The 17,499-nt window shown below is 38.3% G+C and overlaps 1 protein-coding gene and 3 non-coding genes across 7 annotated transcripts in view; all 4 read right to left on the minus strand.

Moving 5' to 3' along the window:
- Positions 1-12,036: 12,036 nt before the first annotated feature.
- On the minus strand, positions 12,037-12,110 carry TRNAT-AGU. The gene has a single exon. It is a non-coding gene; the product is annotated as a tRNA-Thr (tRNA).
- Positions 12,111-12,451: 341 nt separating this feature from the next.
- On the minus strand, positions 12,452-12,533 carry TRNAS-AGA. The gene has a single exon. It is a non-coding gene; the product is annotated as a tRNA-Ser (tRNA).
- A 357-nt stretch (positions 12,534-12,890) lies between these two features.
- On the minus strand, positions 12,891-12,964 carry TRNAI-AAU. The gene has a single exon. It is a non-coding gene; the product is annotated as a tRNA-Ile (tRNA).
- Positions 12,965-16,791: 3,827 nt separating this feature from the next.
- CTC1 (CST telomere replication complex component 1) overlaps positions 16,792-17,499 on the minus strand; it is a 30,616-nt gene continuing 29,908 nt past the window's right edge. For all 4 annotated transcript variants that reach the window (XM_012548714.3, XM_031965481.1, XM_031965478.1 and 1 more), the window contains one exon: positions 16,792-17,449. In XM_012548714.3, the coding sequence (XP_012404168.1) occupies positions 17,325-17,449 (125 nt within the window). In that variant the 3' untranslated portion in view covers positions 16,792-17,324. The remainder of the gene's footprint in view (positions 17,450-17,499) is intronic.

Raw genomic sequence — 17,499 nt, forward strand, 5'->3', positions numbered from 1 at the left:
ATATTCTTTCAATCATGACAAATATTTGCTTTTTTACTGGAATAGGCTTCAACTGCCTATCCTAAAAACATTTAGCAACTAGCAATCCAGTGTCATTTTGGCATTTCTAATCTATTTACATGTTGGGGGCTTGGACTTCCCTTTTTGCCTTTAGGGCACATTTTCCACATTTTAGACTTGGTAAATAGGGCAGCTCATGATAATTGTTGAGCCACTCATGGAAAAGTTAGAAGGGCAGCTGTATGGTACAACAAAGAGAAAACCAGCTCTGGAGTCAAAAGGATCTGTGTTCAAATTTGGCCTGGAACACTTGGCAATTCCTAGGTCACTAATATGACCCTAGGTAAGTCACTTAATCCCAATTGCCTTGCAAAAAGAAAAAAGAAACCCAAAAACTAATTTCTTAATTTATTCAATTATCCTCGTATGCCATTCCATAGTATGCCCAAGCAAGGTAAGACCCTAGAAAAATATAAGTAGCTTTATTTCTTCCATGAAGGGTTGAATTGTAAGTCACTGCTTTTCTACTGAAACCAGAAGACAAAGTTGAGCAGTTTTTCTACTAAACTCTTGAAAGCATCTTCCAGATAAAAAATGGCCAGGAATATTACAGCTAAAATCCATACACTTCCAGGTCAAAGAAAAAAAAAATACAAGAAGCCAGAAAGAAATTTTAACTACCAAGGAATTATATCATAAAAAACTTGAAAACTAACAAAAGAGAGCTTAAAATTATTCTTATGCAAGGGGAGAAATGGGTCTTTCATGAAATAAAAGATATTTAAGCATTCCTGATAAAAAGACCACAATTTAGTGCTATGCAATTGTGACTCATTTTGGTTTTCTTGGCAAAGATACTGAAATGGTTTGCCATCTTTTTCAGTTCATTTTACAAAAGATGAGCTGAGATAAATGGGATTAGGTAACTTGCTCACAGTCACAGAGGTAGGACCTATCTGAGGCCAAAAACAACTCGGGAAGACTAATATTTAGGCCTAGCATGCTATCCACTGCTGCATAATAGGAGTCAAAAGGAACTTAGAAAAGTAAAAATATTTGAACAACTAGGACACTACATTGATATTCTTATGGGAGAAAAATTAGTCTTCTCAGATGTCTTCTAGGATTAAAGAAGAATTAGAATTCTGGGAGTGGCTTTATTTAGCTCATTCTAAGAAAAAGAGGGAAAAGAAGCAGGAGAAAAGGAATGAACTAGGGAAGATAGATTATATAAACAGAGGAAGTAAGTGAAACGGGTGTCACATGAACATCACTTTCATCAGAATCAGACAAAAAAAGGGTTGAATATGCAAACACACAAAGAATTGGGAATAGAAACATTAAATCCAGGAGTTAGAGGGGATGGGGAGGTTAAAAGGTAGTGTAGATTCAGGGGAGGATTAGTAATGAACTAATTTCCAACTTTGGAGATAAAGCAATTAAGGAAAGGAAAAAAGGAATAGGTAAAAAAAAAGCTGTAAATTAGGGACTGGGCAAGAAGAAAAGATAAGTAGATCTAATCATTGTCACTAGCACAGAGCATAGTTCTCACTATTTTCCAGAAAAAGGGAAAGTATAAAAGAATAGACTAACATGAAATTTATGTAATATGTGTAATTTATGTGCCAGGCACTGTTAAAAGCTCTTTGTATAATCTCATTTGATAGAGTAAAATACACAATACTCATAACCATTAATAAATATGGGATGAACATTAAAGTGAAAGAAAATAGTAAAAATGTATTACAAAGAAAATCCAACTAACTAGAAATAAATGAAATAAAGTCAAAAGAAATGATTTTAGGTAACAAGCATAAATACAGATGATTAATATTAACAGGAAAACATTGCTTAAAGCCACCACAGAAAAAAATTTAAGGACATTAACACTTTAGAACAGGGCTTAAACTTTTTCTACTCACAATCCCTTTTCACTGGAGAAATTTTTACATGATTGGTTTTATATATATATATATACATATATATATGTATGTATATATGTGAAAGGTATGAAAATCAAACATTTACTGTTAAAAATTTCTCAGCCCCCACATTCAGTTACAAGACCCCAAGAAACTGCTTTATGAGCAGAACCTACTCAGTACTACACAGTAACAAGATTATGTGATGATCAACTATAATGGATTTGGCTTTTCTCAGCAGTGGGGTGATTCAGGGCAATTCCAATAGATCTGACTTTGTCCTGATGAGGTTCAGCACAGGGCAGAGTTGTGGGAACCCCTTCTGATGGCGCAAGTCCTTCATAAATGAATTTACAAACCCAAAAAGTTAAACAGGCAAAAGAAGTTTATTATTAAATATCTAGCAGAGAAATCCTGACAGAAAGGTAAATATGGTCTTGTTAGGGAAATAGGTGAGAAAGATAAAGAGGGAGTAACGCTGAAAGAGAATGTCTTTCAGCAGGCAGAGAGTCCCTCGCAGGTAGCTATACCAAGGGAGGTCCCTTGGCCTGGCATGATTCCTATTTTGAGATCCTCTACAAGGAGTTGGATTGAAGGAAATTTGTTATATGGATAGTTTAAATTGAAATCAAAATAGAAAATCTTGGAGTTGAATGAATTTCAACTCAATAGAGAGCGAGATCAGTAGTGTTATCAATGGGGGTGGTGCAGGTCTCTCAGGATAGCAGAATGAAGCTACTTATCCTGTTTCCCTCGGGTGGGTCTTTGATAGAGGCAAGAATTTCAGGAGACTATCTCCTTGAAGGAGTTTCAGAGAGAGTTTTGGGGTCCCCCTTCAGTTTCAGGGTTCTCACGTCAGTCCCATCTTAAAACAATTAGGGGGTATTACTGAATTCCCCAGTTGCCAGTTATCACAGACCTCTGGGAGTAGGTTGGACTGATAAATTTACAAAAGTATTCCTTAGAAATGAGAGGTAAATCTTATGAGTTATAGGGTTAGCCCCACTTTCTTTGATGCATCCAATAATGATCTTTCATCTCAGCAATACTGACTGATTAGATGATTTTTGTTCTTTGATCTGTACTTATAAAAATATATAGCATCTTTGATTGCTGTCTCTTGGACAGAAGCAAGGCCATTAAATCTATCCTTTATTATCATGCCCCTTATAATTATATCTAGCCTAAGTAAACCTCTGTTTACTTTTCTGTGAAGTTTCAGATGAAACTCTTGAATTCAAAAGTGGGATTCAGGTAGGAGAACCTTCCTCTTGTATTCATTCTTATTAGAAAAACTTTCTTAATTCTGTTGGACTCAAGATGATTCTTCATAAAGGCAGAGTTGCTTCTAGGCACTCTATTACTATGAATAGGCCTTCCATGTGAATCCTGAGTCAGATCTTCTAGCAAAAAGGACAAATGTATAATTTCATGCATTTTGTTTTGTCTTTATTTTGTGTGCTAGAAGGTTGTAGCCTATACAATTGGAAATATTTGGCTGTTGGAATCCTTACAAAGTGTTAACTCATTAGAGTTGATAGAGACAATAGTTATCTAATTTAGCATGGTTCAGTATGATTGATCTGATCTTACAAAGAGATGTTATGGGCCAGAACTTGAAACAAGGAACTGCTAGAAACAATGCTTGTGTTCACACCTTTAGAGAGCTCATATAAGCAAGAAGCTCTTAGGGCCAGAGGCATTCTGGGACAGACACAGGAGGACTCTGGGAGGAAGCCCACAAGTCCACTCTCAGAGGTGGAGTCAGATTCATTCACTTCATCTCACACCACCAGGGTGGCTGGGCTCCTACACTTCCCCCACTGAGACCAAGCCTGGTCTGAAAGGCTCTCCAGAAAACTGCCCAGCCCCAGGCTAGGAGACAAGAGATTTATTCCATTTTCCACCTTTGTGCTGGTTGGAGGCTGAAGGACAAACCTTTGGATTTGGAGACATTCAGAGGAACCAAGCACTCTTGGAATCAAGCAGAGGGATAGGTCTCTAAGAAAACTAACCGGGCTATTTTGGAGGAAGCAATAAAAGATCTGAACTTTTAACACCTGGCTGCATTTGGAGTGATTATTACTTTTAACTGAAACTAAGGCTGCCTCCAGAAAACCTCCCCAAGAAACCTGCTCCCAGAGAGAACCATTATATTTTAAAGAAGAGAACACCACATTGGCAATATTTAAAACATTTCCTGGTTCATTCTTTGAAGGGAATTCATCCCTTAAAAAAATATTTCTCCAAACTCCACTTCTCTCCAAGTGCTTCCTTCCCTGCCTTTTCCCACCAATTATTGAAGTTGAATAGCTACTCTTTCTATTGATAAGGAACGAAGTGAATATTAATTGACTAATTTAAGCTGAATATAAAAAGAAATTCTACTTTATAAAAGTAGCAGCAAAAAGATAAGTTTTCTTGCTGCTTTTAAGATTAAAATTAATTGGAAAACGAACTTGACTACTGAAAGTTTGTAAATCCAGATTTAATTGAACTTTAAAAATAGTCTATTGACTATGTTCAGTTTGATTCTTGGAAACTATCTGGCTTCTGAGCCTCCAAACAGAATTTTAAATTTTAATCCTTTCCTGATTCATGAACAGGGAAAACTTATTTAAGGATATGACTTGGAGAATGTGAAATTTATTAGTTTTGTTTCTCTAGAACCTACGTTTTAACCCATGTTATCAGTATAATCCACAAAGCATCTAAATTTTAAATGTTGGGAAGGGGTGGAGTTTCAGGATAGCCTCAGCTACCTTAATCATGATCTCTAAGAGCTTCCTTTTTGGAAAATACTCCTTTTTCCCCATGCCTAAATGTGAACTATTGGGGAAAGGACTTTCTATGCAAACAAACCCATCTTCCACCTTTGTTGTGGCTGGAGGTTGAAGCACAAACTTTTGGAATTCGGAGAGATTCAGAGGCCAGAGGAGGAAGCAGGAGTTCAAGCTCTTGGAACTAAGACTACAGAAGGCCTCCAAGAAAGTTAGTGAAAGCCCCAGGAAAAAAGACAAGACTTTGAAAGAGATAATAAAGGATTTGGACTTTAACCCCTGGCTACTCATATGGTGATTACTGAACTGAAATGAAGGCTGCCTCCAGAGACCACAAGAAAACCTCAATAGAGAACATTACAGTACATTAATTGTAAATTGAGCAAGTTGCTAATTAGGGCTGAGGGAACTCAGCTCCCTTTCTGCTGTGCTTCAACAGTACATAAATTACCACAAGTCTCCAAAAATTTTTGTGATTACTAAGGACATTTTAATGGATTTTTGAAGGGCTTCTCTCAGACTTCTTCATATATTGGGAATAGGAATGAGAAGCGCAGGTTTCTATCCTTTTTTGGGAGAATGAGAGAGGTTTGGGTTACTTTAATATCCTAGAGTACACTTGAAATGTAGCTAGTCAAATAATTCAATAGAAATTAGTTGCTATTAGTAAATTAGTAGAGGTAGAACCAAGATGGCAGAAAAAAAGGCAAGAAGTTACCCGAACTTTTAAAAATTAACCTAAAAATAATTTTGTCGTGCCTCAAAATAATTTCTGGAATGACAAAACCCACAAAAGGACAAAGTGAAGCAATTTTTTAGCCCAAGATAACTTTCAAGGACTGCAGGAGAGGTATGTTTGTGTTAGGTAAAATAGGAGCACAATCTAGTATAGGTGATATTCAGGCAAGCCAGCAGGGATCAGCAACTGAGTCCTAGTAGTCCACGATCCACTAGCCAGCAGCTTAAGGGGTCAGATGTCTGACACAGCAGGCTAGTGGTCAGGCCGGGAAAGCCTGGAGATTTTGGCATAGCTATATAAACTAAGCCAGGTAACTCCAGTGCAGCAGGAATCTTGAAGTAATTCCCTCTGTACTCTAGGAGCAGTGCTCAACTTTAGTAGTCACAAATAGGCTGAAAAGTGAGCAAAAAACAAAAAAACAATGACCATTATTAAAAACTCTTATGGTATCAGGGAAGACACAGAAAATGGAAAAAGAAAACAACTCCTTAAAAATTACAAAAATACACTGAAGAAAACAACTTCTTAAAAAGCAGAATTGGCCAAATGAAAAAGGAGGTACAAAAGCTCACCAAAAAAATAATTACTTTTAAAAAAAATAGAATCGGGTAAATAGAAACTAATAATAATATGAGATATCAAAAATCAATAAAAGAAAATCAAAAGAATGGAAAAATAGAAGAAAATATAATATCTAATTGGAAAAACAACTGACATGGAAAATAGATCCAGGAGAAAAGATTTATTTTTTAATTTTCCCCAGCTACATGTAAGACACCTTGTTTTATTTTACATCTATATTCCTTTTTGCTTTGGGTTTGGGTTTTTTGAGACCCACTTCACCCATTACCTTATCTTCTATCACCCTCTCCCCCCACAATTGTCTTAATAATGTTTTGTTTTTTTTAACCCACCCTACCCACTACCTCTCCCCTTCTCTTACCTTTTTTTCCTAGTGTTTCTGCTCTCTCTTCAAACCAGTTCCTCCCTTTTCTTGCTTTCCAGCCAAAACTAAGATCAAGCTTCAGACAATGCTTATTTCCCCTCCTTTCTTTCCGTCTATTAGGTTTTTTGTATTTCTTCATGTGATCTAATTAATTCATATGATCAATGTGATTCCCATTATATTTTCCCTTTTCTTCCAGTACAGATCTTTTCCCAACCCTTAATGTCTTTTTCTTTGATATCTTCACATCAGAGTTCACAATCACACCTTCCATCCATGTGATGCCCAGTAACAGATACAATTGTAAAGAATTACAAATTTAATTTTCCCATATAGGGATATAAATAATACATATTTTGATGAACAAGCCTGGAAAGATTTACATGAACTGATGTTGAACAAAGTAAGCAGAACCAGAAATACATTGTACACAATAACAGCAAGAATGTGCAAGGATCAGCTATGAAAGACTTGGTTCTTCTCAGTGGTTCAATGATCCAAAGCAATCTCAATAGACTTTGGGCAGAAAATGCTATCTGCATCCAGAAAAAGAACTAAGAAGACTGAATGCAAGTCAATACATGCTATGCTAGCTTTTTTTTTCTGTTTTTTTTTTTTTAATCTTTCCCATGGCTTTTCCCTTTTACTCTGATTTTTCTCTCCCAACATGATTTATAAAGCAATGTGTATTGCAAATTTATTTTTAATACACATTTATCTATTTTTTTAAAATTTAATAGCCTTTTATTTACGGACATATGCATGGGTAACTTTACAGCATTAACAATTGCCAAACCTCTTGTTCCAATTTTTCACCTCGTACCCCCCCACCCCCTCCCCTAGATGGCAGGATGACCAGTAGATGTTAAATATATTAAAATATAAATTAGATACACAATAAGTATACATGACCAAAACGTTATTTTGCTGTACAAAAAGAATCAGACTCTGAAATATTGTACAATTAGCTTGTGAAGGAAATCAAAAATGCAGGTGGGCATAAATATAGGGATTGGGAATTCAATGTAATGGTTTTTAGTCATCTCCCAGAGTTCTTTTTCTGGGCATAGCTGGTTCAGTTCATTACTGCTCCATTGGAAATGATTTGGTTGATCTCGTTGCTGAGGATGGCCTGGTCCATCAGAACTGGTCATCATATAGTATTGTTGTTGAAGTATATAATGATCTCCTGGTCCTGCTCATTTCACTCAGCATCAGTTCGTGTAAGTCTCTCCAGGCCTTTCTGAAATCATCCTGTTGGTCATTTCTTACAGAAGAGTAATATTCCATAATATTCATATACCACAATTTATTCAGCCATTCTCCAACTGATGGACATCCATTCAGTTTCCAGTTTCTAGCCACTACAAAAAGGGCTGCCACAAACATTCGTGCACATACAGGTCCCTTTCCCTTCTTTATAATCTCTTTGGGATATAATCCCAGTAGTAACACTGCTGGATCAAAGGGTATGCACAGCTTGATAACTTTTTGAGCATAGTTCCAAACTACTCTCCAAAATGGTTGGATTCGTTCACAACTCCACCAACAATGCATCAATGTCCCAGTTTTCCCACATCCCCTCCAACAATCATCATTATTTTTTCCTGTCATCTTAGCCAATCTAACAGGTGAATACACATTTATCTAGCAAATTTATTTTGTCAGAAAAAATATATATATATATATTTTCCCCATTTACGTTTCTATGTTGCACATCAATGTATTGGGCATGCAACTACAAAAAAAAAAAAAAAAGCTAGAAAAAGGACAGAATAAAAATCATTGATTAAACATTACATTGAAAATCCTGAAAATCAAAAGAAAGATGAATAAAATTTAAAGAAAACCATTGAATTAATACATGTGGGGAAAAAAAATTAAAATAGATAAACCCTTGGTTAATTTGATTTAAAAAAGAAAGAAGAAAACAAAATTGTCAAAAATCAAAAATGAAAAGGGTAAATTAATCATCAGTGAATAGGAAATTAAAATAATAATTAGGGAACTATTTTATCCAACTGTATACCAATAAATCCAACAATCTAAGTGAAATGTATGAATATTTACAAAAATATAAATTATTCAGATTGATGAAAGAGGAAGTAGAATGTTTAAATAAGTCCATTTTAGAAAAAGAAAATAAGCAAGCCATCAGTGAAATCTCTGAGCAAAAATCTGTAGGAACAGATAAAGTTACAAGTGAATTCTACCAAATATTTAAAGAACAATTAACTCCAATACTATATAAACTATTTAGGAAAATAGGCAAAGAATGAGTCCTATCAAATTTTTTTCATGACACAAATATAGTGCTGATACACAAACCAGGAAGAGCTAAAACAGAAAGAAGGCTATAGAACAATTTTTCTAGTGAATATTGTTGGAAAATTTTTAAATAAAACACTAGCAGGAGATTACAGCAATATATCACTAGGATAATACATTGTGACAAGATGGAATTTCTACCAGGAATACAGGGCTCATTCAATCTTAGGAAAACTATGAGCATAATTGATCATATTGATAACAATACCAATAGAAATCATGATTATCAAAAAACATCAAGCATTATGTAATAAGAATATCAAAGGAATCAACGAAAAAAATTGAATTAAAAATTATCTAGCTTTACCAAAAATAAAACTATATTTAAACTATGTGTTACTAAGTAATAACAATGGTAAATCAATAGAATAAATTAGGTATACAAGACACAGTAGTAAATGATCATAATAATCTAGTGGTTGATAAATCCAAAGAACTAGCGCTTTGGGACAAGAACTTGCTATTTGATAAAAACTGCTGGAGAAACTGGAAAACAGCATGAAATTAGATATAGACCAATATCTATATAGCAAAATAAGATCAAAATAGATACATGATTTTTGTTTTAAGTGTAATAAAGGATGATGCCATAAGCAAATTAGGAGAACAAGACATTGTTTACTTCTCAGATCTATGATAAATGAAGGAATTTGTGACCAAACAAGAGACAGAGAATATTACTAGATATAAAGTAGACAATTGTGATTATATTAAATCAAAATTTGATTGCGTGGTGAAGTTCATCAGTATTGTACATCAATTTCATGATAGCATGCTTGCACAGACTTTGGTCAATGTTTTTGTCCTTCAAAGCCATCTACAATCTGATTTAAACCTATCCCTATAACCTAATTTGACCACTTTCAATTATTCTGCTGCTCTCCAGCCAAAATGGACTACTGTGTTTCCAAAACACTGGGCTCAATTTCTAGCTCTCCGATTTTACTCTGGTTACTTCAATGACCTTCTCTTTCCCCCTTCTACTTGTTGAACTGCTATCCAACTCAACGGACACCTTTCCTCACAAAATCTTTGGCCATTCCCTACCCACTGAATGACTTCTTCCCTTGAATATCACACAACGTTTTCTTTCCACCTTTTTTCTATAGTCTTCTCTAACAGGAGAGGAGAGAGATTAAGAAGTGTGGTATAGTTGGTTTTCAGAGGGAAAGTGTTGTTTTGCTTTTAATGTTTACTACCCACAAGACTTTATGAAAAATAACCCCAAACAAACAACTTTATGCAATTTATTTAACTTCTTTGGGCCTTCATTTGTAAAAGATTTCATCCTGTCTAGATCTATGTCCCTTCGGGTGCTGAGGTTATATGACATTATAATTTCTATATAACTTCCTCAGCATCTTCTGGTTTATCTAAACTTTGGTTCTCTCCTAACTTCTGTATACAGACCCTTAATATGGTTTTTCTTAAATTACATTAAATGATACGTCTCCAACTTCCAAATGGACATCTCTAACTGACCGTCCCCAAACCGAACTCAGTATTCTTTCCGCAAAAAACTCTTCTTCTCTTCTAAGTTTCCTATTGTCCAAGATACTAACTAACCTCCTCTAGTGCTGTCCTGGATTCACCACTCTCTCTCGTCCCTCCCACGCAACCTGTTGTCCAGCCCTGCTTTTCTATCTGGCCATCATACACACTCTCTTCACTCTCAAACCTTTGGGTGAGCCATCGCCTCCCGTCTAAATGAACGCAATAATCTACTAATTGGCTAGCTTTGCAGGGCTAGCTTTGCAGGGCTAGCTTTGCAGGGCTGGCTTTGCAGGGCTGGCTTTGCAGGGCTGGCTTTGCAGGGCTGGCTTTGCAGGGCTGGCTTTGCAGGGCTGGCTTTGCAGGGCTTGCTTTGCAGGGCTGGCTTTGCAGGGCTTGCTTTGCAGGGCTGGCTTTGCAGGGCTTGCTTTGCAGGGCTAGCTTGCAGGGCTGGCTTTGCAGGGCTGGCTTTGCAGGGCTAGCTTGCAGGGCTGGCTTTGCAGGGCTGGCTTTGCAGGGCTGGCTTTGCAGGGCTGGCTTTGCAGGGCTTGCTTTGCAGGGCTGGCTTTGCAGGGCTTGCTTTGCAGGGCTGGCTTTGCAGGGCTGGCTTTGCAGGGCTTGCTTTGCAGGGCTGGCTTTGCAGGGCTTGCTTTGCAGGGCTAGCTTGCAGGGCTAGCTTGCAGGGCTAGCTTTGCAGGGCTAGCTTTGCAGGGTTTTCTTTGCATGTCTCTCGTCTCTCGTTCTCCTTTCTCCTCCCAATCAAATGATGTCCGTCTTCCTGACGAAAAGTCTCGGCTCAAGTCCGAACTTTTGCAAGAAGCTTTTTCAGGCCCTCCTTAGTCTTAGCGCCTTGCCTCTGAGAAGTGCTTTCCCTCATTTAACCTTGCTTGTATCTTGTTTGCACGTAGTCATCGTTGGGCGATTTTTTGTTTTTTTGTTTCAGTTTATTCGTTGTTTTTGAGACAGCTACTGGGCGATAAATCAGAGACGGAAACGGATGCGGAAGGGAGACGGACAGACAGACAGACAGACAGACAGACAATCCGATGAGAGAGAGAGTTGGTGCAGCGAGTAAAGCATTAGGCTTTAGAGTCAGCAGGAGGCTAAGTTCAAGTCCGCTCTCTGGAGGCTATTTCTGGCTCATAAAGAAGAGCTTGACCTCTGACTGCCCCAAGCTCGTGCTATAAAAAATAGCACCCGCAGGCTCATCAGGAGAATGGGGTGTTTTAAAAGCGCTTTGCAAACCTGGAAGGGCATCGTAAGCGGTGACGACTGGAGTCTAGAGGACCGCCACAGTGCGAGGCTAATACAAAGAGAGAGAGAGAGAAACAGAAAGAAGGCTATAGAACAATTTTTCTAGTGAATATTGTTGGAAAATTTTAAAATAAAACACTAGCAGGAGATTACAGCAATATATCACTAGGGTAATACATTGTGACTAGATGGGATTTCTACCAGGAATACAGGGCTCATTCAATCTTAGGAAAACTATGAGCATAATTGATCATATTGATAACAATACCAATAGAAATCATGATTATCAAAAAAACATCAAGCATTATGTAATAAGAATATCAAAGGAATCAACGAAAAAAATTGAATTAAAATTATCTAGCTTTACCAAAGCTAGATCTCCGTCCCTGGCTTTGACGGAATATTCGATTCCTTCTTTTGAAAAGAAAAGGTTTGTGAGAAGTTTGGCTTTCTTCCCTCGGCTGAAAAATGATAGAGCATGAATGAGGGAGAAGGAGAAACCACAGAGAATGAATAAAGACCAAGGAAGGACACCGGCAGAGACTGGGCGACGAAAAAAACCTCACCGCTCAGCAAAGGCACCGCTGGGATTCGAACCCAGGATCTCCTGTTTACTAGACAGGCGCTTTAACCAACTAAGCCACGGCGCCAGGACCTGAGGAGGCTTTTCTAGAAAATCCCTACAAAGGATTCGCGGTTGATTGCCAGCTGCTTGGGTTCCGCAAGCCATTCCGGGCGGAAGCTGCCTGCGCAGCTCCCGCGGTCGGCGTTCTCGCTCTGGGCCTCCTGTTCCGTGTTCTCCGCATCCCTCCCTCCCTTCCCCAAAAGCCTATTTTATCTCTTCCCGTTCCTAAAAAGGAGCGAGCGGAAAGCAGTATCGGAGAGGCCAAAGGCCCCACGCAGATCACGCCTGGGAGGCGGGGTGGCAGCCGTAGCAGGGGTGGGTTTTCTCCGGAGGGAACTTGGCGAGTTCCAGGAGAAAAGGAAAATGCGTAGTCGGCAGGATTCGAACCTGCGCGGGGAGACCCCAATGGATTTCTAGTCCATCGCCTTAACCACTCGGCCACGACTACCATATCCTACTTCCCCCTTCCGCTGCCTTCCTGAGGCTTGACTACGCAGCGCTCACATCCAGGTGAGACCCTGAAGTGTCCAGTGCCCTCAGGCCTACCTCCTCTCCCATCTAAAAGCCTTTGCCCTTAAACTCCTCTTTTGGTATAGTCTCTACTGGGTGCACATTCAGCGAGCTCGCTCGGTACCACAGTCCTCCCGCAGAGCGGGGCTTCCCAAAGTCCGAGACCACGCGCGTCAAATTCAGTGAACTTTTTTTTTTTTGAGGTGGAAAGTTTTTGAAAAATAAATGCAGTTTGGTCAACATTTGGGACAAAGTTTTTGTGGCTAAAAAGCAACGTATTGTGGAAGAAAAACTCTGGCCCGTACGGGGATCGAACCCGCGACCTTGGCGTTATTAGCACCACGCTCTAACCAACTGAGCTAACCGGCCCACCGAGCAGCTCCTTGGAGAAAGCTTTATTTGGTGCAATAGCAGAATGATGAAATCAGATTAACTGATTTAATCGATTATCTGGATGTTCCTGCTGCGTGAAGAACCGAGACCAAGACCTTGTCCGCGGAGTGACAGCTTGGGACCTGTCTGCATCACTTACGAGACAGCTTGCCTTCTTCAGCCCCAAGGGCTTCTTCCTCATTTTCAAACCCTGAGCGGTGTGCCTTCACCCTGCGGAGATTTCGTTCCCCTACGCATACGTCTCTTTTCTAAAACGGTTGCACGGGTGCATGCCCTGTACTGATCACACTGTTATTTAAGTTTGACAGCCCAAGGTCACGCGAGTCAAAGCTGAGACTGATCTGCACGTCCAGCGCTGTGCTTTGTTGTCTCTATGATTTGGGTCCTGGGTGTGCATCCGCCATTACGTCATGATTTTGGCAGTTCTCTTTTGCCTCTTCTGCGGGCGATGTAGAGGACCAGGCCACCCGTCCCCGCCTACGGAAAGCTCTTAGGAGACGGTTGGGATAAACAGACGGAGATGGTCACGGTGGTGAAGGCGGTACTGAGTGAATTGTCCCAGAGTGCCCAGAACAAAAGCCAAGAGGAAGTCTTTTTTTGCCCTCCCCCAATTCTAACTGGCATATTGCAGAGCCTTCAAAACAGACTACAAACATAATATCTGAAAATAGAAAAAGAACCAGCAGAAACATTCCTTGTCAAGTACTCAGGAAAATAACACACACTTCATGGAAACTCTGGAGTAGAGACGGAAAAAAAGGTTAATTAGTCGACAGACACAGCACATTATGCACAAATCTGAGAGTTGAACCTTCAAGCCAAAGCCAGGATATCCTTCAGTGTGGATTCTTAATCCCATTTCATCAGCTTCTTCTGCAAATTGCTTCCATAATTAAATTCTCTAATTTCATTCTACAATTTCCTTTTCTACACACAATTGTCTTTCCTTCATTCTTTGAGTTTACCTTGTCCTTCAGGACAGCACTCTCGCCTCCCTTTCACAGCCAAACTTTTTTTTTTTCTATTAAATTTATTTTTAATACATATTACTTTATGAATCATGTTGGGAGAGAAAAATCCGAGTAAAAAAGAAAAAAACATAGGAGAGATTCAAAAAAAAAAAAAAAAAGTGAACATGGCATGTGTTGATTTACATTCAGTCTTCTTAGTTCTTTTTCTGGATACAGGTGGCATTTTCTGTCCAAAGTCTATTGGAATTGCTTTGGATCACTGAACCAGCTGAGAAAATCTAAGTCTTTAATAGCTGATCATCGTTCATTCTTGCTGTTACTGTGTTCAATGTATTCCTGGTTCTGCTTGTTTCACCAGTTTATCTTTCCAGCCATTTAAAAATCAGTTTGATCACTTTTTATAAAACAATAATATTCCATTATTTTCATATACAACTTGTTCAGCCATTTCAGCCAAATTCTTTTTAAAAGCTTGCCTCACTTTCTCTTCAGTTCTTGCAACCTGGCTTTCCAAGTAATCCCTCTGTCAAACTATGATGGAATCCTTAAACCTGATGGCATTTTCTGTCTTTATGATTGTGCTCTCTGCATTTATTTCACATTGACTAGACTCTACTTCTGAATACATGATAGTTCCTTTTCAATATCCTTTGCCGATTCATTTTTTCCGTACTATTGTTCTAACGAGGTCTTCCCCTTTCAATCACTTCCTCACACAGGGGCCAATGGTTTTCCTAAATAGGTCTGTGTCTCTTGGCTACCCAATATATCCCAGACACTGTTGTCTCAAAAACCACATATAACTCCTGCTGCTTTTCTAAGCATTCACTTACTAGACCCCTTTGGTTGCCCAAGTTTGAAGGATTCACTCAGCTCCACCCTCTCTACAATTAAGCCTTTTCTAGTGACCCCACTTCCTAGTGCTCAGCCTTCTCAAATGGACCTTGTACTTATTTTGCACATAACCTTAATATTAAAATTTTTTTTTATTTTAAATTTGTGGAATAAGACAAGCATTTTCATAAAATAGTACAATTTCAAAAAGATGACTGCACATGAAACTGCTAATATCACAATTTACTATTCTCTTTAAATATAGGTTATATAAAAATTTTTCTTTTATTCCTTTCCTCTCTCCCACTCTATCATTAGACACAAATAAGTATATATATACTTCTATTTATCAGTGTCCCCCCCCCCCCCTTTCCCTCATACAGACAGCATTTTTCTTCATATGTCCTTTATAACTAATTTGGGTATTTATAATAGTCAAAATGATTTATGCACTCAAAGTCATTCTTAAAACAATATTGCTGTTTCTGTTTTCTCTTGGTTCTGTTCATTTTAATCTTCATTATTTCATAGTCTGTTTTTCTAAGATCAAGCTCATCCTTTTTAAAGCTTTTTATTTTTCAAAACATATGCAATTTTCACCATTCACCCTGCAAAACCTTGAGTTCCAAATTTTTTTCTCCCTCCTTTCCCCTCCAACCCCTCCCTTAGATGGTAAGTAATCCAATATGTTAAACATGTGCAGTTCTTCTATACATATATCATAATTATCATGCTGCACAAGAAAAATAAGATCAAAAAGGAAAAAATGAGAAAGAAAACAAAATGCAAGCAAACAACAACAAAGTGAAAATACTATGTTGTAATCCACAATCAGTCCCTGCAATCCACTCTTTGGGTGCAGATGGCTCTCCCTGTCACAAGACCATTGGAGCTGGCCTGAATCACTTCATTGTTGAAAAGAGCAACGTCCATCACAGTTGATCATCATACATTGTTGTTGCTTACAATATTCTCTTGGCTCTATTCACTTCACAATTCATGTAAATCTCTTCAGGCCTGTCTGAAACCATAACTTATTCGGCCATTCTCCAACTGATGAGCATCTACTTAGTTTCCTTGCCAGTACAAAAAGGGCTGCCACATTTTTGCATATGTAGGTCCTTTTCCTTTTTTATGATCTCTTTGGGATACAAGCCCAGTAGAGACACCACTGCATCAAAGGGTATGCCGAGTTTGATAGCCCTTTGGGCGTAGTTCCATATTGCTCTCCAAAATGGTTGGATCAGTTCACAAGTTCACCAACAATATATTAGTGCCCCAATTTTCCCACATTATATTTTCCTGTCATGTTAGGGAATCTGAGAAGTGTGTAGTAGTACCTGAGTTATCTTAATTTGTATTTCTCTGATCAAGTGATTTAAAAGCCCGTTATCTTATAGCACATTATGATCATATATCATAACTTGTCCAACCATAGCCCAATTAAGGGGCATCTCAGCAATTTTCAGTTGTTTACTGCTACAGAGAACTGCTATAAAAATTTTAGAACATATAGGTTACAATATCATATAGGTTATATTATTTTATATGTGCTTTGTAATATTCAACAGAATCATTTCATTTTTACCTTTTTATGCTCAACAATTAGTATAACAACCTAAATATAGATGTTTAATAAATGATTGTTGTTTATACCAATCCCTAAATGTGAAGGCTCAGCTATGAGGTAATGTCTTCTATGTTTCTCTCCTCACTTTTTTGAATGGAGCACTTTGTTAAATGCTTTACTACCAGTTACACTAGCTGATATTAGATTTGTGTACAAGTCTTTCCTCCTTAAGGATAGGGGTTGCCTTGTCTTATCCTTGTATTCTCAATACTAAGCACAGTGACTTTTGAGATTACTTAACAAAATGTTGACTAAATTGCATTCAATAAATTGGTAAAAGGTGAAGTGGGCTCTGCAGGAGTTCTGAATGCCTCCTCCCATCCATGCCTCCCACTCCCAGCATACACCGAGAAACATCAACACAGATCTTAAATGAGGTAACTTTGAGTTTTATTTTAGATAAAGTGCTGTGCTTGCTGTGCTCTCATAATTACTACTGGAACATATTAGTGCTGCTCTTCACATCCTAGAAGCAGAGCAAGAGATAAGGCACCAGAATGAGGTAAGAGTGATCAATTAAGACAGAAGTGGGTTTTCTCTTCAACAAATCCAGAGTCAAACTGGAGCCTGACTGCAGGGTCCCTTGGATGTGGTTGAAGGGAGGTAAAGTAAATGAGGTAGATTCATGGAAAACCAGGGATCCAAAAGCTTACATTCAATTAAAGGAAGAGTGAGATACACTCAATCCTGTAAGGTGGTAGGAGGAAATGTCATTCAGTAGGGGTAGAGGTAGTTACCCTCCCTAGCAGGCTCAGTTATTCAAGGCAATAGTAACTGCTTATTGATTAATTAGAAAGCCATCTATGAAGTTATAACAGAGTTGTTATCTGTGTTGTTGAAGTCCTATCACTGAATGAATTCAGATTCTTGATAGACTGAGTGAGGAATGGTCCCAGGTGTCTCAGGAACTTAAAATGTGGGGGACTTCAGGGTCTCTGAGAGAAAGACAGGAAAGGCTGAGTCTGGGAACCATATGTGTCAAGACAGGAATTTCACCAAACTGGAACCGATGTAGCCGAGGTGGTTCTAAAAAGAAAAGGTGAGGGGGTTCAAGTCTCATACTTCAATCCCCATTT

This window comes from Sarcophilus harrisii, chromosome 4 (assembly GCF_902635505.1).
Source record: "Sarcophilus harrisii chromosome 4, mSarHar1.11, whole genome shotgun sequence".
NCBI classification, from domain to species: domain Eukaryota; kingdom Metazoa; phylum Chordata; class Mammalia; order Dasyuromorphia; family Dasyuridae; genus Sarcophilus; species Sarcophilus harrisii.